Source organism: Truncatella angustata, assembly GCF_020726525.1.
Source record: "Truncatella angustata strain MPI-SDFR-AT-0073 chromosome Unknown BKA67scaffold_11, whole genome shotgun sequence".
Lineage (NCBI taxonomy): Eukaryota > Fungi > Ascomycota > Sordariomycetes > Amphisphaeriales > Sporocadaceae > Truncatella > Truncatella angustata.
In genome coordinates this window covers 1-27,337 of record NW_025763391.1, presented here as the reverse complement: position 1 = coordinate 27,337, position 27,337 = coordinate 1, and the positions used below count along the sequence as shown (strand labels likewise).

Here is a 27,337-nt window from a genome sequence, read left to right as displayed (position 1 = left end):
ATAGCAGCCGGAGTCTTCATCCGTCGTCGGTGGCATGTCATATGCCGCTTGCATGAACGCCAGGTTAGATGTATATACTTCCGTTCACTTACCTCAAAAGGTTTGGCTCTTCTTTCTCCGTATATATATTACAAAAGATCAGCCATAAGACGGGGTTAGGCTGCTGCCGCCCTTTGGCAAGTTTGATCCCCCTCCAACCGGCGCATATAAAGTTGTTGCTACACATGCAAGTAAGCGGGATATGTTCCATCAAACCCGTAAAGGGGCTTTATTTATGCTACATAGTTTTATTCTTGGAACATTTGTTCCAGCTCTGCTGTCATCTCGACCAAACTAACCCGTCGAGGCTTGTTTCTCGTCCGATTCTTTCAATGCCGTACTACTCCAGTCCTGCCGGCTTACCATTGAGATAAATCATTTCTTGTCGCCCAGCGGCTGATGAGGCATAATACAGATCCTGTGAACAATTAAGAACTTGTTCCTAGCACGGATTCATCTCGGCAGTTAGATGGTCTTGATTTTGAGGCTGTGGCTGTAAGATTATCAACGCTACTGATGCGCGAGCCTCAGTTTCATCGCTTGTCCACATAGAGCTCAATTGTCAAGGCGATAGGTTCGGAACATCGGAGTACCAGATCTTGTGCCGTATCAACGAAACAAATTGCAAGCGACGAAAGCGGTCGCTTGACTCTTTGAGAAAGGGTCCCTGTGATTGAAGGGTTAATGTGTGATTTCTTTGTGCTCTTTGTTATCCCGCCTCGGCCCGGACGTCACTATCAACGTACAAGTATGGTGATGGTTCCGAGTTTACGAATTAGCAAATTGTACCTTTAAACATCCCGGGCCTGATACAAGCTTATCGAGCACCTCATATCTACAAACGATCCGGTACTGCCTTCATACCATAAACACTGCCTGCAGGGGCTTCGAGACACGAGCAGCCAATCCGCACCCATGGGTTACTCAATTCTCATGCATACCCTATTACGCAGAGACGACAGCCAGCAAACAGGGCCATCAGCAGCTGTTTGGGTACCCATAGTGCTTGTCATTGTGTGCCTCGTGGCGTTCTCTGTTTGGAGATGCCGACAGAGAGACAGAAAGGCACTCCGTAATGAGGCACAGTCGGGCATTTAGTCAAATAATGTGATGGATATAACACCAGTCATCGGCCTGGGAGCTGAGGACACACCCGTGGTCATCAACAGGCGGGACATGGCGCCTTGAACGTCCAATTAAAACGGGATTTTTAAATAGAATAGTAGCGTTCGCCCAATCCATAACGGCTAAATGACATTTGTGTCTGTCTGGTCTCCATGGGATCTCAAGCTACTTTGACAAAGACACAATGCTACTGATCTTCATGACCAAAACTCTACTTTTACATTACCAAGGTCAGGCATGCAAGCCATGATTATGTAGAAGAGATCGGCTTGCCTTGCATCGTCTGCGTGAAGACCTGAAGAGCTAATTCCGGCTCTGAATGCTAGTTAGTCGCGACCAGTATCAAAACTATGTCAGCACTTACGGTAGAATGGGACTTCATGACCAGCTTCGTAGACCTTGAGAAAGCTGAGGTTATCCACAGTCTTGAATTGCCCCAGTTCGGTCCCGTTTACAGTGTATGGAAGCAAGTCTTGAGCTGCGAACTGTTCCCGGCCAGAATAGTCCACAGCATTCGCCACCCCAAAGTTTCCAACCCAGTTGCAGATATAATCTGCATCGCCGGCCCAGGTAAGGACCCTAACACCGCTCTGTACGACTTCTGAAAGCCTTTCGAGGAACGAGCGCGCATCTGCCGTCGGGTCAGTCCCTGTGCCCAAGATATCCAGGCTTCAACTCTACATACCATCCCCTGTCAGCGAGAAACCCACACCCGGCTTCGCAGGACACTCTTTAAATGTTGTCGCAGCACCAATGGCTTTCCTGACATCTGCGCGCGCAAGGTAGGAGGCATAGGTCTCGGGTGGGTTAGGGTCACGGGAGCCCGACCGAATATCATAAGGATCGAAATCAGCGCTGTTGTAAATCACGTTATCAATGCGGCTTGCGCAGGCTGTGTCCGCGGCGACGCAGGCGGCGTTCGTGCCAGTAGCCGAACATTTTTGTATTGCAGGTAAGCAAGTCACGTTATACGTGCTGTAGAGCTTCTCGGCGGTGGCCTCGTCGATGAGCGAGCGATAGGAGTTGTTCGCGGCGAAGTCGATCGCGGCCTTCTCCTGGATTGTCAGATTGTACCAGCCGTTGTTGATCCCCAGAGCAACAAGATTGATCTTGTCTCCCTCGACCGTGCCGTTTTCGATGCCGCTGTTCTGCTGCTCAATATAGTGTGAGAATTCTGGTCCGTAATGCCCCCCATATGATTCGGTGAAAATGCCAAAGTCACGATTCTCATATTGCGGGAACTGTACTAAGAACACCTGGATCAGGTTCCATACGAACGGGGCAGCAGTCTCAGTCGATACGACGGTGTCGTTTCCGTAAGAGAAGCCAACGCCGATCGGTTGATCGACATAGAGCATGTTAGCGTACTCGTTGAAGCTGTATGGGTTTATGGAAGGCTCTGTCTCGTTGTCGACAAAGCGGCACGGACCGTTCTCCTGGAACAGTCCGATCATGGAGCTGCATCCAGGACCGCCATTGAACCAGGTGGCAAGAGGAGCTGTACTCGGGCTATTGCGAGCTTCGAAGAACCTATGCAAATCAGACCAGTTCTGCATGTATATTAGAAGAGATGTACCAAAACCACATATTCATGTCTTCTCCGACTGTCAGATACCCCGAGTATTGATTGACTTCTGGGGTTGTCTCGCAGATTCCGGAATTATTGACATACGACAACTTCATGCCGGTCGCAGCATGCTCGAGGACATTATATGCGACTTCGTTGCGAACCTCAACGTATCGCTTGTCCACCTGGGGGCTGGCTGAAGCCGCTATAGAGATTCGGGAGAAAAGTATAACTGCCGAGCCAGCTATGCTCTTGAGCGAAGGCATCGTCGCAACGACACAGTGACGCGAGGTAAGATTTCTGCGATGTTGGAGAATGGCGCAATGGCTGACCCATGGTCAGTCAGTCAGGGCGCCAAGAAACGCGCTATAGTGTGCTTTATATACCTGTTCTAGAGGGGGAACTCAAGTCCAGGCGCGGAATCGCCTGCAGGGGACGCAGGGGTGCAAATCAGTCTATAAATGTACTCACATTAACATTCCGAGTTCTCCAATAGGGCCCCCGACATTCCCTTCTCGTCGCGTTTTGTGGTCACCTTAAAATAAGAAGGCAACATTGTTACATGTGAACAGAGAGTATTGGATTGCCGCATTTGCGGTTTAGGCTGGTTGTATCAGGCACGTCGACTATTGCACACCCGCCCGTACCATTGCATCGCTTATCCGTATGACTCCCTGATGTGGTTGCCACTTCCGTCTCGGTGGCCTGCCGGCAATACCATGCTCAATCTGCAGCTCGGCAAAGCTTGTTTTACAGTTACACATCGCGCCGGAAACAAGGCATATTGTGAGTGAATGCAGCCAAGACGATCGTGTACAGGTGCTCAAAGCATGCGGCAATAGAGATGACTGGGTATGTTTCCGGACATGGCAGGCAGGGATGTATTATATTAGATTGTGGACAGCGTATGTTGCCTAAATACAATATCAACACGCCAAGATGGCGTGCTCTGTGCGCTGTATTACTGCAGTCTCGAGTGCCTCGCTCAGCTCTACTTTTAACTTCGGACAGCACCGTTTTCCACTCCCGACAAACCTTTCCACTCAGGTAAAAGGGGGAGCGAGGCACGCTCGCCATCCGGGCGACCACAGTAGGCCATGAATCTGCGCCCCCGCCTCCCGTAACAGGATCGTACACCATGATTTACAATTCCCTGTCGGCAGCTTTGAATGAACAAAAGTATTGCTCAAGTGTCATTGACATTCAAACTTGTGATCTATAATCGCATAGAACTCCTGCCCAATGCAGTACAAACATATTCGTCTCGTCTTAACACCATTTCACTCCATGCTGATGCACCAAACCCAGTCCCGTGCCTATGTTACACTTGAAAAGCATAATTCCTAACACCATTTAATCCACCGCCCCTCTTTCCGACCGCCTATGTGAAAAGCCGACTGATATTTAGGACTGGCCAGGCCAAGACGATATGATTGGGAGAGATTCCAGAGAAGCCTGATCCTCAGTTAGGTGTAGAGGCCACCGCCCGATGCTAAGAACTCCCTTCAGTGACTACAGGCTGAGGTATTATCAAACACACTCCCGGTTCTGCAGTCTCAACGGACTGGTCCTCGGCAGCCTCCCCCGTCACACTGTTCACATCAACATCGGAAGTGTGAGGATCGCTAGTTTCCAGTTCGTTTAGCTCGCTAGTCTGGACAGGAGAGGTGTTCGAGGCGTCTTCCGCTACTCCAGAACGATACATGTCCACATTGGTGTCCACTCTTTGGTTGTGTTGTGTAGCCGAGGGAGTTATGAAAGCTCGAGTGACCGGCTGGCGCAGAGTCGTGGTATCGGTTGAAGGGGGAGATTTGGAGAAGCTGAACGCATTGGGTGCGTTTGATGAGACTAGATACGGGACGGACAGTGGGCCGGTTTTCATATGGTCGTTCGGGGGCCACTTGATTTTCATTTTCGGCTTCGCGCGTGATCTCATTGACACTATCTCGAGGCGTTCTTCTTCGTCAGTCTCGTCATCCGTCACCTCCAAAGCGGCGTAAGAGTGCCTCCGATGCGCCGGTGCCGGGTGCAGGTTACTACCGCTGGACCGTCTGTGTCGACGCTTCATCTTTTCCTTGGACGTCATCAAACTCGCTACTGGCGAATCCATGGCGTCCAGAGGCTGATGACTACCTCCAACAGGTTTAATAGCAGTGCCGGTAACCATGCGTCTCAGATCGGCTTGACTCTTACTAAACACCACATGTGCCTTCAGCGCATGGACGGCTCGGTCGAGGGCGAGCTCGATAGCACATCGGTCTCGTACTCTTGAAAGCTTAGGCCATGTAGCTCGCTCACCCGATAGACATGAACGGTGCATGAAGTCGGTGGTTGGATTGCTCAGGATTTTGGGAAGGTCGAGGATGCCCATAGCCGGCAGAATGTTGATATCGCCCGAGTATTTTTGATTGAGAACCGAACGCAGCTTGGTTACGAGATTTGGGAATATGCCAAAATCAGCCATAACCTGCATTCTATGCAATGCCTCATCCTTTGCCAGCTGTGCTAGCATGTAAATCCAGCCAGACTCGCCCCTAGACGTCTGGCTTTGTGCTGCTGGAGTTGCAAATGGGGCATCATCTTTGGCTAGGAATGGAACCACATGAGGATTCACCTGGGATACGATGAAGTGGTTGACGTTGAACATTTCTGCGAGCCTCGTCATGGGGAGATCATTGTCGACGGAGCCATCTATCCACATCTGGGGAGTTGGATTCCAAGGGCTATGCTCTCCGGTGACGGGGTCTTTGACCAGCAGAGGCGCGGCGCTAAAGACTAGAGGCACCGAACATGAGGCAGCTACGGCGGACCAAATCATGACATTCGGCGAGGTGACGTAGTTGAGCAGTCTTGGGAGTTCGTAGATGGAAGCAGAGGAGACGCAAATATTGCAGATCCTCCGGGTACGATTGTAGGCTTCCTGAAACGTGATGTCGCCAAGAAGATTGCGCATGACCCTGGTCAGATGCTTAATGTCGGACCAGTTTCCCTCGGTGAAAAGCCTGCGCAAATGGTCCATGAGCCCGTCTTCATTCCCCTGTTCCTCAAAGACTGCCAAGTCTCCATACGGAAACTCTTCCAAGTGCTGAGGAATCTCGTCATCCGTCCTGGAGCAGACAACGGAGCAGACGATAGAACCGGCAGAAGCGCCTGAGATGATGCGCGGGAGAAGATTGACCTCAAAGAGGGCCTTGAGCACGCCGATGTGGGTCATGCCGAAGGTGCCGCCGCCGCTTAGAAGGAGTGCACTCCGGCCGAAACTCTGGCGAGCATAAAGCATGCCATCCAACAGATCCTTGGGCTCCAGGCCTTGGGGAAGGGGCTGGGAGCTCTGCTCGACGAGAGCGTTGATGGTCTGAAGGGCCGAGTCGACATAGCGCTCAATGAGCTTCTTGGTTCCACAATGCGAATGGCGGTATAAGTCAATGTTGCCCATACCACCCAGGTCCCTGGCCAGAGCAGTGCGCACGAGGTGCATCATGGTCTTTGTATCGCAGTTTATGCGTGCTTGGTCGAGGGCTTTCAGACGATCTTCGATGAGGGCGGGACTGTAGTCGCCTGCTGAACTGTCCTTCTTCCATTCCTCGTTGCCCTCTAGCACATCTAGTTCATGAGCAGCCTTGTCCCATTGTCGCCAGGTCTCGGCATGCTGCAGCCTAGCCAGCAGCACCTGCCTTCGCTCGTCCAAGAGAGCTGCTGCATTCTTGTCCGACTGCGATAGCCCACCTTTCAGCGAGCGGACCGACGTCTTGGCGCTCTTCAAAGCTTGGGATAAGGCCTCGACTGTGGTACTGTCATGCTGCTTGGATTTTCTGGCTGGCAGGGTTTTTGAGGCGGCATCATTGGTAAGCGGTGGGCTCAGCCGCACAGCGGGTATGATGAGTTGCGCCATGGCAGCTGTCGAAGGTATACTGGCGTGTATTGGGAGGCAAGAGTGGCATTCTGATTATAGGCTATTGGGTAGGTGCGGGTTCGACGGCTGCAAGTGAATGTCTGCGTAGGAAATGGAGGGGCCCACGAAAGCAACGACGACGTGACCAGGGTAGCGAGGACACGGGAGGGAGGGCTTGGTATGAAATAAACGTTTTCACGATAGCAAGCACGCAGCGCTGGCCGGTTCCGCTTGTGTAGGTAGTAGGTATGTAAGGACTGTGAACGGTCCCTTGCTAAACAAACTCCGAGTAGCAAAACACTGCACAGAAAGAGCGCTGCAGAGTCAAAAGGCAAGGGCGGCGATATCCATGACCTTTGAAGCTCAAGATTGCGACATGAAGGGTGAACCCCCTCGACAGAGAAGTTGCAATGGCAGACGGATTTGAAGAGACGTCAGAGCGGTCACGTCCCCAACTATTGACATGAGGTCAGAAGCAGCTACTGTAAGCAATAATAAGGGACCTCGGGAACATGTAAGTAATTCATCAAACATGCAGGCAGAAACAGGGCTTGGGCCACTTAAAAACAATCAAAACCCCAACCACACCCCACGTGCCAGTGATCAGCCCCCGGCATCTGACCCCCCCAAGCGTTCTCAGCTAGCCCCAGCAGCTGCCCGGCAGCCCAGATGCAGGGGACCCTCAGGCTCTCAGCTACTTTTTAGTCAAATTTGGCCGTCTCAAGCGGGTTGAACACCGCCCAATCAAAGTCCAGGTGATAGCACCCATTACGCTTCACCATGACATGAAGTGAACTTGCAACGCACAAATAAGTAATCCGTACTCGTGATAGTCTTGTGTCTTCTAAATAAGCCGACCAGCCACCTACTGGCTCTATTTGGCATTTGTTTATCTATTTACTTGGCTTATCATGTCATGTTATGTTATGTACTCGCCAACAGCCCCGACTACGGCAGCACGCCACTAAAGTCAGTAATGGGGGCAGGGATTTGGTGCAGCGAACAGCACAGCCCCGAGGTCACCTGGCAGACCTGCAGAACCTGGTATCGTGGGGTGCATATTAGTTCGCTAACCTAGTGTACTTTTGCATGGGTGGAAAGCCCTCACGCAGCAAGCATGTGAACGTTGGACCCAGCTAACCTGGCACTTTATAGATGTATTCAGTCAGATCTATGTGCGTTATGAAGTTACGACTACATGGCCCTGTCTGTCTGTCTGTTTGTTTGTCTATCTTGGTCACCTTGGTTGTGTTTTTGCCCCCAACCCCTCTTTGCAATTAGTATTCAAAGTCTTATTCCACAACATGCCCCATGATATCGTACCAAATTAGAAAGTCTATGGTTTTCTAGCCATCCTATAGCTTCTGATCTGCACATGGATGTGAGAGCTCTCATATACATTAGGTTTACTTGTAGCTTCCACGTAAGCTTGATTCGTTCTCGTGAGCCATCAAACCAGGACGACAAGCCCCCAAGTCCGGCCTCACTTAATCGTCGGGCCACTCGAACGACTGAGCTGTAGACCCAAGCAGCTCGGATCCATAGCCACTGACTGCAGCTCGGAGCCGGGAAACAACCCCTTCTTCTGCCCAGAAATGGCCGGCTCCAGCTACCTCGATATCATGAAAGAGGGATCCATCCTGTGCCTTGAGCCTAGTCGTCCATTCCCGAAGCTTACGAGGCATCAGAAACCCGTCCTGGTCGCCATATATGGCCAGCGTCGGATTATGCACAAGCTTGAGGTCGTGGGGTTCGACCCTGGTATCAGCAGCCCCGTCTTGGGGGGGACTCGATGCGCCATGTCCGCTCCTTCCGCCCTTCTTGTGCCAACTGGCGAATGGACTCGGAAAGGACATGGTGGCCAAGTTGGTCAGATAGCCGATCGGCGGAGAGACCAGCAAGTAGGCACTACGGTAGGGCTCCAGGTCGTCGACCCGGACCATGCATTCCTCTTGGTGTATGTGCTCCTCGGCCTGCTCGTCATGTTTGTGCCCATGCTTCCGCTGTACCCGCTTGGTCCTCGCCAGTAGATCCTTGACCCCCCTGCGTATCTTGTCTTCGTGGTCCGGGGAATGTGTTCTTGTGAAATCATGGCTCCTGCGCGAGACATCCTCGTCTCCGCCGACTCGCAGTCCCATGGATCTTCGTGGGGATGCAGGGCCAGTGGCCAGTCTGGTCTGCTGCTCGGCAAGATGCTGTGCTCGTAGTCGAATATCAGCGGCAGCTGAGTGCAGCGGTGGGCTCTCGAACGGTGCCATGATGTCGTTCAAGGGAGGTAGCTTCGTGGTAACCATTGCGCCGTACGAGTAACCGGCCTGCAATAATATGGGCACGGTCGTCTGGCCCGGGTCGGTTCGTTTAGGAAATTCGATATAATGTGCATAGTAGGCTAGGAAACCAACCACAGACATGTAATCGGCTTGCTCCGGTTTCGAGGTCCATGACGTGCGAGCTCCTGCTGAGGATACACCCCTTCGATTATATCGTCAGCACATCGTATCTGCACGCATGCGCCAGGCTAAGACATATATGTAGAGAGAGAGATATATATAAAGATAGATAGATAGACATATAGATCTATAGATCTATACTTATAGATATGCGGCTAATGCATGGAAAAACAATTACCTGAAGTTGAATGTGGCGACCAGGAATCCCGACCGCAGCAGTATTCCCGCCACCATGTTTACGATGGGATCATCGTAACATCCTCCCAACGGCGCATACGGATGCGCGACAATTGCGATATGCCGACCCCATGGCGGGGCAGCTTGGGACAGGCCGCTGGCGCCGACATGGAAGCTGAGGCTTAAGGGATGGAATACTCGGCAGTCGAGCTTGGTATTGTCATGTATACTTGGTATAGTGAAGCACAGTGAAGGCTTCGGCAGCATTGTGTGGATGCGGCGACATGGTTCGATTGTTGAAGAGGGAAGAAGCGCATTGCTCTGGCGGTGCTGCGCTGAACCTTAGATAAGCTCAAGCCCGTTGCGGCGTGGGTATTGCCAGCGGACTACATACTCCGTATGTACAAAGGCTGTGCTGGGTACTTGACGTCAATGACCCTGGGTTACGTCCATGGTTGCAAAAGCTGCAAGGACACCTAAAGGTTTCCTTGTGCCGAGCAAAGGACGTAGGCAAAATCATACAAACATAGATAGATAGAATGTTTATTACTCGGATTGAGCGTCTTCTAAGCGCTGGTTAACCGAGTTACTCTCTCTCTCTCTCTCTCTCTTTTTATTGCCAACCAAGGTCAACAGATGTAGAGATATATATATGTACTAAATAAAGTACGAGTTCTTACTCGGGGAAGGAAATAAGTGCATCCTTGGTGTCAGTGTCCAAAGCTACCCAAGTCTACCTCAAAAACTTACACGTAAATAAACCCAACCATCTTTGACACGAGCTTTCATCTAAGGTCAAAACAAAGTCTCCATCCAGGCTTTTCATTTTTAGGGTGGGGGATGATTGTGACAGCACCCAAAAATTCCATTCACCACAAAACAATTGCCCGCTGGCGGAATTGAACCGCCGACTTTCGCATGACGCACGTACATTAATGTTACGAGTGCGACGCAATACCACTATGCCAAGCGGGCAGTGGATATCAGCTGTGAAGACCTGATTTGTTGATGAGGCAGAGGTTATTACAACTTAGAATGATAGTATCATGCGAGCTTTTTATTGTCTAAATCACCACTCCTACTTCTCGATATATTTGAGATACAGTATTTTAAAACTAAAACTTAAACAATCCAATTTAATTAGTTATATATTTACCATTTATTTATATTATAGATAAGTCACTTTTAGTAGTGAAGGCTTTCAAAAGGCTTTGTTACTCTGATCACAGAATATTATCCTTTGTTATATAAGTTATCTTGCTTATGTTATAGGAGTGCAAATCAGGAATGTAATAAGAACATTCCATTTACCTTTCATCCTCTAGAGAAACAGAATACTAACAGAGCCCAAGAGAATCTTACCACAGCACTGATCCTATCGGCCGTCATGTCGGACCATGACCCAGATGTTGACAATACTTCAACTCTCAAAAATGAGCCAGACCACAGCAAGATTGTCCGGTGTCCGGAATGTGGGTGTTGGCATTTCCAGAACGGTGATCACAAGTGCGAGCCAGATGATCCGGATAAGAGACACTACGCATAGGGATCAGGGCCATGAACACCATAGGAGGAAAGGACCCTCCCTCATAATCGCACGGTCTTGTTTGTCTTAAGGTGCGTGCATGCCTGTCGACCTTTCATGACAGTATACTCATCATCAAAAGTCCCGACATGGGCGCCGTGCCTGCCTACAAGTGATATTCCAGCGGGTGCTGTTAAGATCGTCTTCTGCAAGCGCGCGCGGCTAGCTATGTACAATTGCAGACCAGACATCAATGCGAATTGCGTTGTTAGCCGAGCTGAGCCATGATCAGCTCATCCTTCCCAGTTGTGTGGAACCCCGTCGACAGTGAAAATGTTGAGGCAGCTGCACTTGTTCAAAGGCAGCAGGGCTAATGGGCGTAGGTTTTACGGAGGTGCTCCGCTGTGGTAATAATAACTTAGCTAACCTAGAGCATGTACGGAATATGCATATTGGTAAGGCTACATTGGCTATGTGCCGGCATCCGCGCAGGTGCGCATCAATGATGGAATAAACGTGTCTTGGCATACGTTGGCGAGATTTGAAGGTTTGTTATTTAGGGTCGCCCCGCTGTAACACCAGCGATCGTCTCCAATGGGTGCTTGTGGCCGGCGTCCAGACTCTTGGCTTTCGAAAGGGGCCCGCAATCACACCTGTCAGGGAGCAGAAACCTGGATATCTTGGCAGGGACATTTGGGCGTGACCCGGTCTAATAAAATGCAATGCTCCCCTGTGCACGCGACCTTTCGTGCCGTTCATCGGGGTCGTGAAAGAGTGCTCGGGATTGAATCATGTCGTTCGTTAACATGGAGAAGACTCCAAAAACATGGGGCTCGCGGCTTTCGTTTCTCCGGACTAAGCGGGCAATAGCTGGCCTCTCTCTTCTTGTTACTGTCGCTATAATACTCATCGGTAAGCCTGGCCAAGACACACATTGCAAGAAGCGACGAGGACTAACTCGAAAGGCACAGCCCTCGGCGCCACCCATAATCTGGGAAATAATTCTTCCTCGGAATCCAAACAATCACAGTCCAACAGCGTCGGCACTAGCTCCAGCACAGCAACAGCAACAGGTCAAGGTGCGTCACAGCTGGTGGCTTCGGCTTCAGCTTCAGCAACTGTCTCGCCCACACAAACTTCAAGCACTTCAACTGGTACCATAATCAGGTTTTTATGTTTAGGACGTATTCATTGGGTTTCGCGCTGACCGGTCGGTTCTAGGCACATCAATACCGACGTCAACCTCTACGAGCCAATATGCTGGTAGCATCGCGGATGGCACTGCTCTCAGGGTCATGTGCCTTGGCGCATCTATAGTAAAGGGTGAAACTTCCCCTGGCACAGTCGGCTTCAGAAAGGTGCTTCGGGACGATCTCGTTGGGTTTGGAGTCGATGTGAACATGGTAGGCTCTGTCCAGTTGGGAAACATGACCGACAACGACCTAGAAGCCTACGGCGGTAACCGAATCACTCAAATCCATGACCACGCCAAGGCCATTGTCCCAAAGACCCTACCGAATGTGTTCGTGATCCAAGTCGGGACGAATAACATCCTCCAGAACTTGGACATCGACAAAGCCGGTGAACAAATGAAGGATTTCATAGACTACCTGGTGGAGACAGCGCCGCGGTCATTTGTCATCTTAAGCACGATTCTTACCAATACTGTTGGCGGGGGTAGTCTGGAGCCTTCTGTGTTGGACATCAATCAACAATACCGAGATCTAATGCCGACTTTCGAGGCAGAGGGCACGCCAGTGGTTCTTGCGGAGCTACACCCAAGCAACGGTGGCGATGATGTCCCGCAAGTCGCAGATATTGGGCCAGACGGCTCGCATCCGCTGGTCAGTGGATACGAGAAGATGGGCCATATTCTTGCTCAAGCCGTCAAGGATGCGGATGCGAAAGACTATATTCAAGTCGCGACCGACAATGGAATACCTGACGACGGAGATGCCGAGAAAGCCGGATCATCACGGAAGCGGAGGCATTGGCATTGAGGGTGCGCGGCATACCATATGGAGAATCGGATATAAACACTCATTCGAATTCGATCACAAACACATATTAATCTAGAATAATACGCAATGAATAAATAATGGAACAGCTACCACTTCATATGTAGTAGTAGTCTTGGTCGTTGTTGTGGAACATGCCGACTTTTTGCGTCCCCTTGGAGAACTTCCCGAAACGGCAGCTGGTGTGTTAGTATATTATGACGTCACACTGTTTCGGCTGATTCGCAATGGGACGCACGAAGTGTTCGTCTATGTACCTGCCAGCGGCTGTCTCCCTTCCTATTTAGCCACAGCTTCAACATCCAAAACAACACTTCACGTCTTAAACTTCAGTTCTTACCAACACAAGCGTTGTTTTTTTTTTCAACATGAGCGAAAATAACCAGCGCGATGTCGCTACCGAATCTAGCAAGGTATCCACAAAGACCCAGACAGATCAAGTCCAAGACAATCAATCGAACGAAGCAACTACGAATCCTGGTCCCGAGCCTGCAGAAGACAGCTCTGCTGGACGCAAGCCGGTACAACTGAAGTCACATTTCAAAGGAATGCCCAAGGACTGGCCCATCAACCGCAGTGGGTAAATGCCCGATGTTTGTTGCTACCACAGCTGCTAACTTCGACGAAGACAAGAGCCAGAATGACAATTAAGTTAGCAAGATTTATCCACGAAAGCATTCAATGGTAGATTCACTTGTGGTTCACAAGTCCGTGGGGGGTGAAACACGTGAGGTGCCACTCCGTCAAACTTTGCACGAGTGGAGGGGAAAATCTAAAAGCCCACGGAGGTCTTTTGTAAATAAAATAAAAGGATGATGGCGTTACTCAGTCGACACGCTAGGAGTTATCTGCTAGCATGGGATCAAACGAGTGTCGTTGAATAAGCAATTCGATTGAATAAAAAGCTAGCACCGAGTATCGTAGAATATATCGAACAACAGACAAGGTGACCGTTCTTTCCCCCTGTGGAATTTGGCGGCGACCGACTTAATATACCTCTTTCAATTTACTGGGCGGGGAGCAACAAAATATATGATGGCGGCTGAGCTGTGCATACTAAGCAACGTGGACATTCAGACATGAACATAAATACCCTATGCACGAGCGGATCAACCATTTGTTTTCGGAGCATGGTATCACGCATTGTAGCTAAGATGAGCAGATTTCAGCCCTCGTACCGTGGTCAAAAGTGTGTGGAAGTCGACTAAAATATCCCAGCTCAAAGCAGCGTTGAAGACTACGTGTTGGCTATCTCTTGTAGCAACCCGTGCTAGTTGTTCTTATCCCTCTCTCAACAGTTTCCTTTCGACACCACTCTTCGTTTTACACGTTCTTATTTGTGCAACTTGCAATACCATATCTCAGCTCTTCACATACCCGACCCAATTTCATCAAATGCAGGAATATCCATCGTCATGCCGGCAGTTATGGTAGACAAGTAGACAGCAGTTTTGGTCGCCATCTGCGCATCATCCTTTATTGTCCCTGCAGCTTGCATCCGCCACTCTTTCGAAGAGTATTGCGGAAATCATAATGACTGCGTCTCTGTTCTCTCCTCTTCAAAGCTCTATTCCCAGGCAGATTTATAGTAAACCAACTACACAATCTGTTTAAAAGCAACCAGAATGGTCTCGGTGCCGGTACTCTGGGTATTGCACTATAGACGGTCTACCAGCTACAAGACGGCCGGAGGTTCTCTAGTATTTTGGGCAGGTCTCCTCCTTGGTTTCTGGTTTTCCAAATGATAGAAAGCATCGAATAGATCTCGCAAGCAGCACTTGATACGCATTAGTGACCAAACAGGGTTGTTCCAGATACACGGTTTGTGTACCGTGCATGAACGTCACATTGGAATATCCCGACAAGGGAGTGTTGGGCCTAAGGTCGGGTTGCTTTCGTAGATGGTGTCACACTGCGGGATACGCCTCACATTGTTGATGACTGGCTTTTATAGACATACGGATCAAGTGTACTTCCAGTTTAATATACCATGCCATCCACAACAATTGCACCGCCGATACTCCAGCTCAAAGAAAGTGGCCTTAGTTCCAAGGAAGCGTGCAACGTTTATTGACCGTACTTTCTTGCCGTGGGACGGCTCTTGTAGTGGCGGTGACATCGGCGTATGCGAAGAGACCAATGTCCCAAAAAGATCAGCAGTAAGTCAAGACGGTCCATGCCTTCAGCCAGTCTTGGGAGCCAACATTACTCCTTCCTTATCAGCACAGTTGGGCCAAAGTCTTGACGGCATCTTAAGTCATGGTTCAACCCATAACGCTTTTGGGAAGTCTCTTCCTCGGTGGCAAAGCGGTATTTCCGAGCCTCACAGGTCCAGAAGTGGTGGCCATTCACATTAACAAGGTACGAGAGGAAGATCGAGTGCGTGATAACCCAAATCCTGCGGTGTCGCAGACATAACTTCTTGATCCTGCTCCGCACTCTCTCAGCTCTAGCCACAGCCCGTTGATGCGTCTCTTTGGCATAGTCCCACTCCTCGTGACACTCGGAGAAGTCGTACATGGGAAACTTCTCCCTCAGTACTGCTGCCGATTGGCCTAGGCTGCTGATGGTATTGTTGGACTCACGTAGATCAGGCCAGATCTGAACCTCTGGTGGGCCCATGAGACTGGTAGTACTTCCGAAGACAATCTGGGCAGTTTGCAATGCCCTCGTCAACGGAGAAATAAGGATCAGATCGGGAAAGTCTGGGGAGCTCGGGGTCAACACAGCCTGCTGGGCGTCGACCAATCCATCTGGTGCTAAGCGAGGATCTCGGTGCGGATAGTGATTGTGTCCATTATGCTCGGCGGTAGCGTGCCTCATCAGAAAGATGTTGCCGCCAGTCTCTTGGCTATTGCTGGGCCCTGCAGAGCAATGCTCCGCTGGATTCAGCCGAGATGCCATTCCTGCCATTCTCTCAGACCTATGGCAGCACTAGCAGTGGCGGATTATTGCGTCTTGTCGTGTGAGTCCCTGGAATAGGTGAGTATGCCACAATTCCGGAACGAAGGCATAGTGTTTATTGAACTAGCAAGCGGAGCCAGGGAAGCAAGCATAGCAATCGTCTGCAAACGCGATTTCCGCTTTCATTGATGCTAGTCGCGCTAGTTGTTTATGGGGAAATGTTGAGATTATGTCGGACTGTCAGGTATTGGAGCGTCGATGTGTCATGTGATCATATTTGACACGTGCATAGTTGCTTTTGCCACGTGAGCGGCTTGAAACTCCTGACCGTTACGCATTTTTGGCACGACGGGACAAGAAAGCGACAAACTACAGACCTCCGTGATGTTGGTCTTAAAATCTTTCGATATGCAACATCCAAACAATTGAGAAACAGTAATCAAGGATCGTGACCCCTCAACGGCTAAGGCCACTGATGTCGACAGAGCTGAAGGAAGCAGCGCCTATTTCTCAATTTTCTCAATCCAATCCAAAAAAAAAAAAAAACCCCCCGGCAAGGAATGATTTGGGTCCTCGCATTGCCAGATTGATTGTGGCATGGATCGAAACCGTCGGAATGACAACCCATACATGTCTCACCTCATATTTAATAAAGCCAAGATATAGCCGTTGAGATTCCTGACACTTCGATCTGCATAATTTGAAGGCGCACACTGCAGTACAGTAGTGTGCCTCTCTGGATAGACCAGAATACCGTTTTAGGAAGTGTGTACTCGGTATAGGGTTAGTCGCGGGACACAGTTGCAACCACGGCGGTTTCACTTCGGACTAATTGGGTCGCGTCGATGTGCTAAGTTAGCTGGTGGGGACTAATATCAGCGTAGGGCTAGGTGCCTCCATGTAGAAGCATACCATATTGTCTCCGCAGGAGGTTATTACTGTTGAAAAACTCAGGCTTTGGACGTGCACAAGCTTGAGTTTATCACTTGCCTGTCGAGATACCTGTACCCATGTTCAACGACAATGCCGTGAGCGGTACCAAGAGGCGACTAATAGGCCTAGAGTCCAGATTCGATGGCAGCAACAGGTCGGTATGTACAGGTGGAGTCGTCGACGTTCTCACCCCGCTTCACAGGCTACCCAATGGAGCCTGAAGGCTGGCACTGAGGATCAAGTTCGACTGGGGGAAGCCGGGGAAGTTGAAACGGGACCAGGGCATAGGGTAACCCGTTTCAACTCGCTCCCTGTCTCTTTGGCAAGATCTACAGTACGGGTTGCTGACTCATGGCAAATGGTAAATGCGGAACGCTCACTGGGTCACTGGGTCAGAAACCTCGGGTTGTCCCATTTCCAGGGCGATACCCGATGCCTCCCCCGTTGAGAATTGCGAGATGTTGCAGTAGTGCAGTCCTAGATGCTGGAAAGTCCTGGAAACAAGCTCTCATCTTCGTAAAACCATCGGGACTGCAAGCGTAGATGTCCAACGCTTTACAGGCACTATGGTAGTGTTTCGTGTCGGCGAAAGGGGCGAAAGGGGTTTGCAAGGCTACCAGCGTGGACCCATTCACGCCAAGGTTCTACTTGTATGCACTTGGTATACCTTCGTTCGTTGGCACTCTCCTCAGCCCAGCGATGCTACATTATTGCGGAGGGGGCGTTCTCCAAATCTCCAAGCCCCCACCATTTTGCATGATCTAGTCGCCGTCTACAATCGGCAAATGAGTAGATCGACGACTTGCAAAGACACATGCAGGTTAGCCTGCTTCGCTATCGGGTGCGTGGCACAAGAATTGGCGCAGCGGCCACTATAGCTCACTTAACAGTGCGTCAATACTTGTGTCGACCACCTCGCTGTTCATTGCCTTCTAGCAGCTAGTTAGATCTATTTATATGTAGTGCAACAGAGGGGCTCCACACGAGTCGCGCAGTATGCTTATGAAGTTAGTATGAAGGGCTGAAGCAGCCTCGAGTATATAGATGCGGGGTGCGCTCTTTCTTCTCTGGTCAATTTTCGCCTTGCACTTGTCTCTAATTGTTTAAGAGTTAAGTTCTGATAACCGGTTCAATATGGGGTTATACACAAAGCTGGCGGAAGATATACAGGAAGTGGATGTAATCATCGCCGGAGGTAGGTACAAAGACTCGTCGGATATGCGTGGTGAATGATAACTTACTGAACATTGATATACAGGAGGGACTGCGGCCTGTGTTGTCGCCGCCAGACTCGCAGAAGCTGATCCTAAACTGGTCATTTTAGTGATCGAGGGTGGCCCAAACAATCACAACGAAGCCAGCGTCGTCAACCCAGCTTTCTTTTTGCAGCATCTGCTACCCACGAGCAAGACTGTCATATTTTATAAGGGAAACAAGTCCGAAAAACTCGCGGGCCGAGAGCCTATTGTTCCTTCCGGCGGAATGCTAGGCGGCGGTTCATCCATTAACTTCATGATGTACACAAGGGCTCAGCGTCCAGACTTTGACTCCTGGGAAACACCTGGTTGGACAGCTGACGATTTGTGGCCTTTTCTCAACAAGGTCGGTGGCACATGATCGTACCTTTAGACTACGAATATTGATTCTTCTTTAGCTTGAAACTTACCATGGCCCTGGCGCCAAGGAACATCACGGCCACGATGGCCCAATTCATGTATCAAACAGTACTTTCCGGGGCGAAAGATCCGAGAACGACTTTCTTGAAGCTGCAAAGCAAGTTGGCTGGCCAGAGATCAAAGACCTCCAAAACCTGGATGCCAACAACGGATTTCAGCGCTGGCTCAAATACGTTTCTCCCGACGGCAAACGCCAAGATACCGCGCACGCGTATTTGCATCCAAAGATACAGGACGATGATTATCCGAATCTCCATGTTATTGTGGAGTCCCAGGTCCATCGTGTGATATTCGAAGAGAAAAGAGCCGTCGGGGTCGAATATCGCCCGAACCCCAACTTCCAGGTCTCCATCGGTTTGACGCAGACACCACTGCGCACTGTCAGGGCAAGAAAGATGGTGATCCTCTCGTGTGGTGCCTGTGGCACACCGCCAGTATTGGAGAGATCTGGTATTGGCAGTTCAAAGATCCTTGAGCGAGCCGGTGTTCCAGTGGTTGAACATCTTCCCGGCGTTGGGCACGATTACCAAGACCACCACTTGGTCCTCCACCCTTACAAAACCAGTCTCGACCCTCATGAGACCATTGACGGTATACTTAGCGGTAGAGCTGACGTGGGTTCCATGGTTGAGAATAATGATCCTATTCTCGGCTGGAATGCCATTGACATTGCGGCGAAATTACGCCCTACGGACAGTGATGTGGCCGCTTTGGGGCCAGAATTCCAAAGTGCATGGGACAAAGACTTCAAAAACTCACCGGTCCGTCCTTTGATATTGATGGGCATCGTATCATGGTCAGTATAGTACCACCGTGCATTCACCTTTTAGTACTAAAGATCTTCAGCTTCCTGGGCGATCCCGCCTCCGTCCCAGTTGGCCAATACATCACGGCCGGAAACTATACCGCATACCCTTATTCTCGAGGACATATGCATATCACTGGTCCCGGACTAGACGACCCTCTGGACTTCGAGACGGGCTTTTTCAGTGACGAGCATGATATCGACCTTAAGAAGCAGATATGGGCCTATAAGAAATCTCGTGAGATTCTGCGACGTATGAAGACCTTCCGAGGCGAGCTCGCAATAGGCCATCCTCGCTTCCCGCAAGGATCGAAGGCTGCATGTGTTGAGACAGATGCACCACTTGAGAATGTCGAAAATGTGGACTACACTCCGGAAGATGACGCGGCTATTGAGCAGTGGTTGCGAGAGAACGTCAACACTACATGGCACTCGCTGGGAACATGCAAGATGGCACCTCGCGAGAAACTAGGCGTGGTAGATGCCAATTTGAGCGTTTATGGGGTCGAAGGTCTGAAGATTGCTGATATGAGCATCCCACCCAAGAACGTGGGCGCTAACACAAACAACACTGCATTAGTCATCGGTGAACGAGCTGCCGACATCTTCATTCGGGACTTGGGCTTGAGAGCATGATTCTATTTATGATCCCACGAGACACCTTGAACTGTTGAAGACTAGGCTATCTTGCGTAGGTCATGTACTTATCGAGTCCCCAACGCTATCCTTTTCAAGTAGCATGCAAATATATTGAATAATTTGACGGTTCGGAATGAATTCCTCCAGCGTCCGACGTCCTTACACGTTCGCTGTCGAGCCGCCATAATAATGAATCTAAAGATGATCAGTACCTCAGCAACCGATGGTGACACTCGCACATACCGTCTCATCCGCACAGCCGTCCGGTGTCTGGTAAGCATAGGCCCCGGTATTGATAAACAGCTGCCCCTCATCTCCACAAACCAGCCAAGCAGCCGTGTTGGGCCTGCTGATGTCATCTACGGTCCATGTGAGTGTGTCGCCCTGGAATGCGAATGTACCATAATCATTCTCTGTGGTTTTGAACCAGGTCTCCAAAGCCCGCTGTGACTTGTTGGTGGGGTTTTCGACACCCATGTACATAAGTTCACCGCCAGTGTAATAAACGAGCTGTCCGTCAATTACATTAAACTGGCCCGCTGCATCTTCGGATCGCAGGTATGCATCGCCGGGTCCAGGCGATGGTGTCGTTGTTGGAGCTGCTTGCAGATATGAGTGAAAGTTCGGAGACTCAACCGCTCTCACCCAATAGTAACCCGAGACCAGTGTCTTTGGAGCAGCTGTAGTTGTCGAGGCCGGTTGACTAGAGTCAGATGTAGTCGTCGTAGCCTTTGTGGTCGTTACGCTTCCACCGGTCGTAGTCACGGCAGTAGTCTGCTGAGTCGTACTTGTCGCCGTGGAAGTAGCAGCACCCGGCACGCACTGGTAGTAATACGGACTGGCATGTCAGTTCCCAGTGGCATGACTAGTGGGAGCCGAGCCACGTTCGTGTGCTCAAACTTACTTGAGACTCGAACAAGCATATCCGCTCACGCACGATGTCGAGCCGGACCAACCTGTTCCCCCACCTAGGTAGCGAAGTCAGCATCGCTTAGTCTGTAGAACGAAGCCCTTACATTGACCCCAAGCTGATTGCTGGGCGTATGCCGCTGTGGCCAGCAGAGAAATTACGCTTGCGATTCTCGGTGACATTGCGAAAACAAAGACCAAATGGCTGTGGACTTGATATACTGTGGGTATTGAAGTGAATTGCTCCCTATTTGAAATCTATATGTCGAAGCCTGGCGCCCCTGCGCGATCCCATGTCAGCGGGAAGATAACCCGTCGGACCGGAAATACCTCATGACAAGAAAAGTAGAATAAAGGAAAGGAATTCGACGTCGTCTTCAAGGACAGACGGTTGACCAGGGATAGACGTGGCGCGCGGTATGAACCTTTGGCGCACCCCATGTTGCATGTCCTTGTCGCCAGTAAGGGTGGTTCGTGAGACATTCGCAACTACCCAAAGATAGCGCGGCATATATTATTTGGGATGCTGTATTGAAGCGATGAAACGCGTAGTCATTCCCGTCGGTTTCCACCAATCCACCGATGTTCCGAAATAGTTCTCGGAGGCCACTCTCCGCCAAGCTAAGCCACGCCCGGTCCGTCCTCCGGAATTTTTGGGTTGCAGGCGTGATAGAAACGGACTCTTGGGCAGCTCGTCCACTTTTGTGACTGCTTGCCGCATAGTGACGTTTGTCCTCGAGGCATTGCTTAATCTTTCGTCGTCGTGTTCATTCCCAGACGGTTAAGTAAAGTGTCCCGTATACCCTTGCGTGAATCAGGGTCGACTTCCTTCGCAACATCCTTTACTGCTTGTAGGACCCGAACGTGCTCTTTTTTCAAACTCTCGAACGACTCGTCCAATTGTTTATGCCATGGATACAAGACGAAAACCTGGAAACCCAACGCCGACGAGGCTACGACGAAGTTGGTCAACGAAACCAAGCGTGTGAGTATCATCTTGCGGGTGTTTGAATGTCAGACGGATGAGGATATGACTGTGTGCGATAAAATACGAAGTGAGCGGTGTCGTAGAGTTGCGCGGCTGATGCAGGGGAAGTTCACAAGTCCTGGCGGGTCATGGAGGCATAAGCCAGAGTTCAGTTCCAATAACTGGTGCCCAAATGTTCGACGGCGCCGAAAGGTAACTTCCCACGCGCTGTAAGCCGGGGATTGAGAGCAGGTTACGGAAATTATGTCAACGTGAAAAGGAGAAGAAAATTCAACAAGTTCCAAGTCGCGTGTGACACCTGAAGTCTTGGGTGCTATGGATCGCCGGACTGACCGTTGCAACTATCCCCACAAGGCTAAATGGGTACGTGACCGGCACCGACGTCGCAAAGGCAATAGACAAGCGCCTCGCGAGTTCGAAAGGACGAATACGGATCCGTAGAGAGACCTGTCATGTGTACGAATCCATAGGAGGGTCGCATTTACTGGCATCTACTAACGCCTTGGATGCTAGGTCACACTAATGGTAGCTGGTATGGGCTGATAATCATGCCATTGACCCCATAAACGACCCGCTTCAAAAAGCTTATATTAATTTGCACGTGGACATCGCCCCGACTGCGCAGCTGTCACATGCATGCATAGCATATAACAATAAGCCGTGGAGTGAAAACGAAAGCTGTGTTGTCCATGAGCAGTTGTGGTGCTCAAAATGTATGGCTACAGACAGACAAAGACCTGGGTTGCTATTGAGAGACTGGCGCCGAGGCTTGGCTTCGTCGCTAATACTCCGCACATAATCAGAGCCCAACGATTTAACAGTTTCCCGATGTGCAAATGCGAGGTGCCTGCTTGACTTGGACTGCGAACAAGATTGAACAATCGATTGTCCGGGATTCACCACCATCTCAGGCACCCTCGAAATCCTCGATCGCACGTTGTAGCAGACACAATTGGGGGAGGTTTACCTGTGCACCATACAAAACCAAAACGCGGCGATGGGTCCAAGAAACACGATTATGACGAGATTTTCGCAAGTCGGAGTATCCATGAGGACGTGCTGTAGTGGGAATATAGTCTGAGATGCTAATAAGCTCGTCCATAGAAGTTTCCATCTAGAGACATCAGTCAAAGGTGAACGTAGTCGTGGAAATCACCATCAATCAGACCGCAAAATAATGCTAGGAACGCCCTCTGACTATATAATCGATAAGCAACTTACAGAAACTATGTACTGTGATCCGTAGTGGCAAAGAGGAGAGACGAGAGGAGCTGCTCCATTATGCTTGGACGACTGGAGCCTGCAACTACTTATTAAGTGGGAATTTGGCTCGCTCATATATCCGGTAGTATCGGTGTTGTAAATTGTGCATGGGTGCGGTATATGGATGAACGGTATATCTTGTCACGATGAGGATTGATGGACTGCACGTGAATTATCAGGCACCGGGTGAAGTCGGAGAGCAAATGTAGAAGCCGATTGATTCCGGTCATACGACTTTACGCAGCCTTTGGAGGGTTTCGCCGCAGCGCAACAGCGCAACAGGCCAGTGTGCTACTCGGGACCCGCCGTTCAGCATGAAAATCATTCGAGTCACGTTTCAGACCAGCCTTTCCACGACGAATTAGCTGGAGTAAGAGACGAGAATGGCTCGGGAATGGGAAGCTGTTTCGCATTGGCTTCTCGTGCACCTTACGACTAATTCCTAGCCGAGACCATTCTCTGCATTGCTAATTTGCTTGAAGCTACTTCTCCATAAGTTACCGCTCAAACTAAAGCGCACGCTTGTACAGTAATTAAGTATATAGGGCCGGCACACATCAGCACCCTGAGTGTCTAGTCCCAGTTGCAACCCATGAAACCACCAAAGCATATTACGAATCATATCAAAGTATCTCCAACGCTACATACACTCGGCTTGACTAAATGTTCAAGTTCAACCACATTACACACAGAAACCAGTTCGAGGAGTACTCCTCGGACAAGAACACCAGCCATTCACAAGTCGCCATTTACAATGAAGACGACTTATCTCATCTCCTCTTCCTCGGGCCTGCCGATCACGATAACCACATCATCATCAACAAGGTGGAGCAGAGCGAGCCCGAGACACCGGTAGAGAGCCCATTGGTTCTTGATACTCATGACCACACGTCAGATGACGAGAGCGCGATCCTCAGCGACCTTGAGGAGGAAAGCGACCTCGAGATTCCGCCGTCCCCATCCAGACGTCGTGGGGGGACCATGTCCATCTCCGGCGATGATTTCGAGTTTCCGGTATTCCTGGGCAGACAGGACGAGCCAGAAACCCATCCCGCCCCTCTCCGGCCTGCGCTTCGACGCTGCAAACCAGATGCCGCGCAGGGCTTGGAGAAAGAAACAAGCAGGCACGTTCACATGGCAACCCCCGAGCATCACGTGAGCTCAATAGAAGGATCCATGATGTCGTGGTGGCCAGCTCCAATGGAAGACGTGGAGTACGACTGGGAGGAGGAGAGGAAGGCGCAAGCGACGATACCTTTGGAGCAGCATGTTTCCGAAGTGCAAGGCGTCCTGATGTCGTGGTGGCCTGCCCCTGCGGAAATGTTACAGCATGATTGGAACGAGAGATTTTACGAGTAAAGGGTTCTGATTTTAGGGAAAACGGTGTTAAATGGGTAGGGTACGACTGGGCATGAGCATGGTCGTTTCGGAGTTGTGAATCGCTTCAATTTGGAGCGCGTGCATTATATCAGGACACTCTCGCGGTAGAGGTTATCTATTAGAGGGCATCGTCGGCGAAAGTCGAGATCTGGATAATGAAAAATAGCATAAGCATTCAACTCTCTCAGATATATGAACAGATGACCACAAGAGATTCTTCCGCGATGGGCTACTGACCACAAAATCCTCACTCGGATTGACCAAATAGGGCGGGATGGTGTACGTATTGTAGTCTACTACTAAAATCTGGGTCGGCTGCGGGCCACGTTCCCGCTGAACTAACCTTAAGGTTAGATCATTGTTACATACACATTTACTTACAGTGGGAGACTACTGTAAGTAAGGTACCGGCCGTCCATGCTGTATCCCGGGTCGCGGGTCCCGCGTGTAGCACGTAGCACGTAGCACGTAGCGTGGTGTACACGTCGTACAGCAGCAAATCCAGCGTGTCTCTGATTGTGGCTGACTGCATGGGCCAGAGCCTGCAAAGAATGCACGAGCAGTAGGTAACTTATTATCCAACAAGTTGATGGGATTCTAAAAATCCTTGTCATGGAAAAGCCATCCTCACTAACCTCACGTTAGAGAGATGACGCACTGACCCCCAAGGCCCAGCGCCGTGGCTGGTCACTGGTCTATTATCACAGGGCATGCACGGATCCGTATGAGTGAACCAACCACTTGCATTACAGGGGTCAGAACAACGATACACTAACCTGCGGGTTCGTCTTGCAGGTATTGGATGTAATCGGTAGGCCTTTGGTACCCTTGAGCTTCAGCGATACCCAGCCTGCCAGCTTGTCATTCGCAGCCCAACACCAGCCCCCGCCATTTATTCACACAGAGTATCTTACTCTAGCAAAATGTCACCATTCATCCTCGCTTCCCGCAGTTGTCTCGGATCACTGACTCTTTTTTAACTTGTCGTGTACGCATCAAATGTTTACTTAGTCTTTCCATCTTCTCCAGTTGCTGTGCCTGTTCCCCCGACCTTGGAAGTCTACAGTCAACAGAGTCGTTAGATACCCATCGCAGTCTCTCCCGTCGTCCCGGGTTTCCATCATCCACAACACCCAATCAGGTCCAGCTCCGGCCCCATCACCCTCCAAGATCTAACCAATCCATCAGCCCAAGACCAGGGAATCTCGACCTGCCCGTCACAGACGTCATCCCGCAGAATCCAGGTTGCCCTGCTGTCGCAAAGCAACTTGTTTACTGCCCCAAGGTCGCCAGGTTCGAACTAAGTTGAAAGTTGCGACGAACGCCTCATTCTTTGGACTCAAACCGGGCATTATCCCTGCACCATAACAAGCTCTTGGCTTTCCTCCTTTTAGGTTGCGGTTGATACAAAATCAGACTGAGGCGCACAAAAGTGTCTTCATCCGTGGCTGTCTTCCCCGTCCCGGTATAATCTGATACAAATCTTACCTCCACCTCTTGCTGTACGGATACCGTCAGATAATCTGTCAGCTACAGGCTTTTGGTCTGTCTCACTTTCCCCCTCACCCCCTCCCATCGAGAGTCCCAAGCCGAGTAAGAGTGCGCACTTTGCATATCCTACGTGACGACGACGAAAACGACGACGACGACCACTGCGGTCCAGTAGCCATCATCTATCATCATGTTGTTCGCAGTCTTCTTCGCCTTTTGGCGCTTTATGCAGATCCTCACATTGGTAAGCACACCATAGCCTCCCCCCATCTTTCACTCCCATCGTATCGACGAGTTCTTCTGGTTGCTTATGCGACAGCTCCTACCAAACGCCGTAGTGTAATGTAATGCAATATGTGCTAACCCCCGATGCTAGATCCCAACCATGGGCATGCTTGCTTGGTTCGTCCACGGCTATGTTGAAAACAATGCGCTGACACCAAACTATATTTTGGTCTTGTTCATTGTTTCGGTGCTCGGTCTGGCTTGGGCCATCTTCACCCTGTTCAGTTACCACCGCTCGTCGAACAATGCGCTCTTCGTGTCTATCATCGACTTGGGTTTCGTCGGGGCCTTCATCGCCTCTGTCTGGTATCTGCGTGACATAGCTTCCGCTGACTGCGTCAACGTCAACACCAGCAGCGGCTTTGACGTATACTTTGGGCCCTTCGGTTCCGCTCACTCCAACTACGGCATCGACACCACTGTGAACAAGACCTGCGCCATGCTCAAAGCTTGTTTCGCCTTTGGCATCATGAACTGCGTCTTCTTCTTCTTCACCGCCATCCTGGCCTGGTTCCACGGAGACCGCACAAGCAGCGCCGACCGCAAGACATACTACCGAGAGACACACTACCACCGTCACGGGCACCGTTCCAGTCGCAGCCCTCATAGCCGTCGAAGCTCCCACCACTCTCATCGCCGCGTCTACGTATAAGGCGCGCATGACTGGAATCATGAGAATGGAGGGCGTCCGGATATTCTGCCAGCCATGTTAGCCGAGACACCACCTGTCTCATAAATTATTATTATGGTTGTATGCTATGGGATTTTAGCGAGTTGGGTTGCCCCGCACTGTATGATTTACGATTTTCACGAATGCAGCCATGGTGGTTTTGCCGCTATCAGTTGGGTTGCTAGTTCATATTTCAAGCTTGTTTCAAATTTGGTTATATATAGTAGATAGGAAAGGAGTCCTGCCTGCATATTCCTTTCATCCATTAGTTTCAACTATGGATTGTATCTAGTCTTGTATTCTTCGTTCGTCCCTTTCATGGCTAAACTCCTGTGTGCGTAATGATAGCTATTTAGATAGTGCGGTGGTGAATAATTCCATACATTAATGTGTAATCACTAGACTAGGCAACTCTCGCGATGAGACCAATCATGCATGGATGTCCAGATGCTGCAGTCCAGTTCCTGTTGCAAAGGAAAACAGCACAAGTTGTGATTGATCGTTTCATGCGAGGATAACATAGTGGCAAAGGAATGCATTCCCAGCCAAACACGGCGAATTAGACACACTGATAGGCAATCACAATTGCTACATCATTGTT

The 27,337-nt window shown here is 50.3% G+C and overlaps 12 protein-coding genes and 1 non-coding gene across 13 annotated transcripts; 5 read left to right on the top strand and 8 right to left on the bottom strand.

Moving 5' to 3' along the window:
- Nucleotides 1-764: 764 nt before the first annotated feature.
- Nucleotides 765-1,224, top strand: BKA67DRAFT_584634 (uncharacterized protein). Its single transcript, XM_046104154.1, has one exon. It carries the CDS (start codon nucleotides 955-957, stop codon nucleotides 1,135-1,137), a length of 183 nt encoding a protein of 60 aa, XP_045951763.1. The 5' UTR covers nucleotides 765-954; the 3' UTR covers nucleotides 1,138-1,224.
- Nucleotides 1,225-1,414: 190 nt separating this feature from the next.
- On the bottom strand, nucleotides 1,415-2,997 carry BKA67DRAFT_527321 (putative carboxypeptidase S1; the record flags this gene model as incomplete). Its single annotated transcript, XM_046098842.1, has 4 exons — nucleotides 1,415-1,479; nucleotides 1,529-1,795; nucleotides 1,850-2,694; nucleotides 2,741-2,997. 4 exons carry the CDS (start codon nucleotides 2,995-2,997, stop codon nucleotides 1,415-1,417), a joined length of 1,434 nt encoding a protein of 477 aa, XP_045951762.1.
- Nucleotides 2,998-4,223: 1,226 nt separating this feature from the next.
- Nucleotides 4,224-6,623, bottom strand: BKA67DRAFT_527267 (acyl transferase/acyl hydrolase/lysophospholipase; the record flags this gene model as incomplete). Its single annotated transcript, XM_046098834.1, has 1 exon — nucleotides 4,224-6,623. The coding sequence occupies one exon, from the start codon at nucleotides 6,621-6,623 to the stop codon at nucleotides 4,224-4,226; it is 2,400 nt and encodes a 799-aa protein (XP_045951761.1).
- Nucleotides 6,624-7,760: 1,137 nt separating this feature from the next.
- Nucleotides 7,761-9,888, bottom strand: BKA67DRAFT_584630 (uncharacterized protein). The gene is made up of 2 exons (XM_046104153.1): nucleotides 9,252-9,888; nucleotides 7,761-9,095 (listed from the first exon to the last, which is right to left on the bottom strand). Exons 1-2 carry the CDS (start codon nucleotides 9,515-9,517, stop codon nucleotides 8,111-8,113), a joined length of 1,251 nt encoding a protein of 416 aa, XP_045951760.1. The 5' UTR covers nucleotides 9,518-9,888; the 3' UTR covers nucleotides 7,761-8,110.
- A 246-nt stretch (nucleotides 9,889-10,134) lies between these two features.
- On the bottom strand, nucleotides 10,135-10,225 carry BKA67DRAFT_t184. Its single transcript has one exon. It is a non-coding gene; the product is annotated as a tRNA-Thr (tRNA).
- Nucleotides 10,226-11,840: 1,615 nt separating this feature from the next.
- BKA67DRAFT_107059 (SGNH hydrolase-type esterase domain-containing protein) lies at nucleotides 11,841-12,968 on the top strand. The gene is made up of 2 exons (XM_046094864.1): nucleotides 11,841-11,854; nucleotides 11,943-12,968. The coding sequence occupies exon 2, from the start codon at nucleotides 12,071-12,073 to the stop codon at nucleotides 12,773-12,775; it is 705 nt and encodes a 234-aa protein (XP_045951759.1). The 5' UTR covers nucleotides 11,841-11,854; nucleotides 11,943-12,070; the 3' UTR covers nucleotides 12,776-12,968.
- A 2,030-nt stretch (nucleotides 12,969-14,998) lies between these two features.
- BKA67DRAFT_526774 (histidine phosphatase superfamily) lies at nucleotides 14,999-15,697 on the bottom strand (the record flags this gene model as incomplete). Its single annotated transcript, XM_046098780.1, has 1 exon — nucleotides 14,999-15,697. One exon carries the CDS (start codon nucleotides 15,695-15,697, stop codon nucleotides 14,999-15,001), a length of 699 nt encoding a protein of 232 aa, XP_045951758.1.
- A 2,067-nt stretch (nucleotides 15,698-17,764) lies between these two features.
- On the top strand, nucleotides 17,765-19,747 carry BKA67DRAFT_526936 (alcohol oxidase-like protein; the record flags this gene model as incomplete). The annotated part of the gene is made up of 4 exons (XM_046098797.1): nucleotides 17,765-17,825; nucleotides 17,889-18,232; nucleotides 18,285-19,102; nucleotides 19,153-19,747. The coding sequence occupies 4 exons, from the start codon at nucleotides 17,765-17,767 to the stop codon at nucleotides 19,745-19,747; spliced, it is 1,818 nt and encodes a 605-aa protein (XP_045951757.1).
- An 81-nt stretch (nucleotides 19,748-19,828) lies between these two features.
- Nucleotides 19,829-21,124, bottom strand: BKA67DRAFT_106893 (uncharacterized protein). The gene is made up of 4 exons (XM_046094862.1): nucleotides 20,767-21,124; nucleotides 20,655-20,718; nucleotides 19,994-20,588; nucleotides 19,829-19,945 (listed from the first exon to the last, which is right to left on the bottom strand). Exons 1-4 carry the CDS (start codon nucleotides 20,840-20,842, stop codon nucleotides 19,910-19,912), a joined length of 771 nt encoding a protein of 256 aa, XP_045951756.1. The 5' UTR covers nucleotides 20,843-21,124; the 3' UTR covers nucleotides 19,829-19,909.
- Nucleotides 21,125-21,406: 282 nt separating this feature from the next.
- On the bottom strand, nucleotides 21,407-21,655 carry BKA67DRAFT_527028 (uncharacterized protein; the record flags this gene model as incomplete). The annotated part of the gene is made up of 1 exon (XM_046098804.1): nucleotides 21,407-21,655. One exon carries the CDS (start codon nucleotides 21,653-21,655, stop codon nucleotides 21,407-21,409), a length of 249 nt encoding a protein of 82 aa, XP_045951755.1.
- Nucleotides 21,656-23,213: 1,558 nt separating this feature from the next.
- On the top strand, nucleotides 23,214-24,536 carry BKA67DRAFT_584613 (uncharacterized protein). Its single transcript, XM_046104152.1, has one exon. It carries the CDS (start codon nucleotides 23,574-23,576, stop codon nucleotides 24,267-24,269), a length of 696 nt encoding a protein of 231 aa, XP_045951754.1. The 5' UTR covers nucleotides 23,214-23,573; the 3' UTR covers nucleotides 24,270-24,536.
- BKA67DRAFT_584611 (uncharacterized protein) lies at nucleotides 24,537-25,031 on the bottom strand. Its single transcript, XM_046104151.1, has one exon. It carries the CDS (start codon nucleotides 24,902-24,904, stop codon nucleotides 24,668-24,670), a length of 237 nt encoding a protein of 78 aa, XP_045951753.1. The 5' UTR covers nucleotides 24,905-25,031; the 3' UTR covers nucleotides 24,537-24,667.
- A 940-nt stretch (nucleotides 25,032-25,971) lies between these two features.
- Nucleotides 25,972-26,718, top strand: BKA67DRAFT_664348 (uncharacterized protein; the record flags this gene model as incomplete). Its single annotated transcript, XM_046108363.1, has 2 exons — nucleotides 25,972-26,025; nucleotides 26,158-26,718. 2 exons carry the CDS (start codon nucleotides 25,972-25,974, stop codon nucleotides 26,716-26,718), a joined length of 615 nt encoding a protein of 204 aa, XP_045951752.1.
- Nucleotides 26,719-27,337: the final 619 nt, after the last annotated feature.

Excerpts from the sequence above, each read along its gene's own strand:
- BKA67DRAFT_107059 (XM_046094864.1), top strand. The coding sequence starts at position 12,071 with ATGTGCCTTGGCGCATCTATAGTAAAGGGTGAAACTTCCCCTGGCACA.
- BKA67DRAFT_584634 (XM_046104154.1), top strand. The coding sequence starts at position 955 with ATGGGTTACTCAATTCTCATGCATACCCTATTACGCAGAGACGACAGC.
- BKA67DRAFT_584611 (XM_046104151.1), bottom strand. The coding sequence starts at position 24,904 with ATGACAAGGATTTTTAGAATCCCATCAACTTGTTGGATAATAAGTTAC.
- BKA67DRAFT_584630 (XM_046104153.1), bottom strand. The coding sequence starts at position 9,517 with ATGCTGCCGAAGCCTTCACTGTGCTTCACTATACCAAGTATACATGAC. Across the intron at positions 9,096-9,251 it reads GTCGCCACATTCAACTTCAG|GGGTGTATCCTCAGCAGGAG; the intron begins GTAATTGTTTTT and ends ATATAATCGAAG.
- BKA67DRAFT_584613 (XM_046104152.1), top strand. The coding sequence starts at position 23,574 with ATGTTCAAGTTCAACCACATTACACACAGAAACCAGTTCGAGGAGTAC.
- BKA67DRAFT_106893 (XM_046094862.1), bottom strand. The coding sequence starts at position 20,842 with ATGTCACCGAGAATCGCAAGCGTAATTTCTCTGCTGGCCACAGCGGCA. Across the intron at positions 20,719-20,766 it reads GCAATCAGCTTGGGGTCAAT|GTGGGGGAACAGGTTGGTCC; the intron begins GTAAGGGCTTCG and ends TTCGCTACCTAG. Across the intron at positions 19,946-19,993 it reads ACGGCTGTGCGGATGAGACG|ATTCATTATTATGGCGGCTC; the intron begins GTATGTGCGAGT and ends GATCATCTTTAG.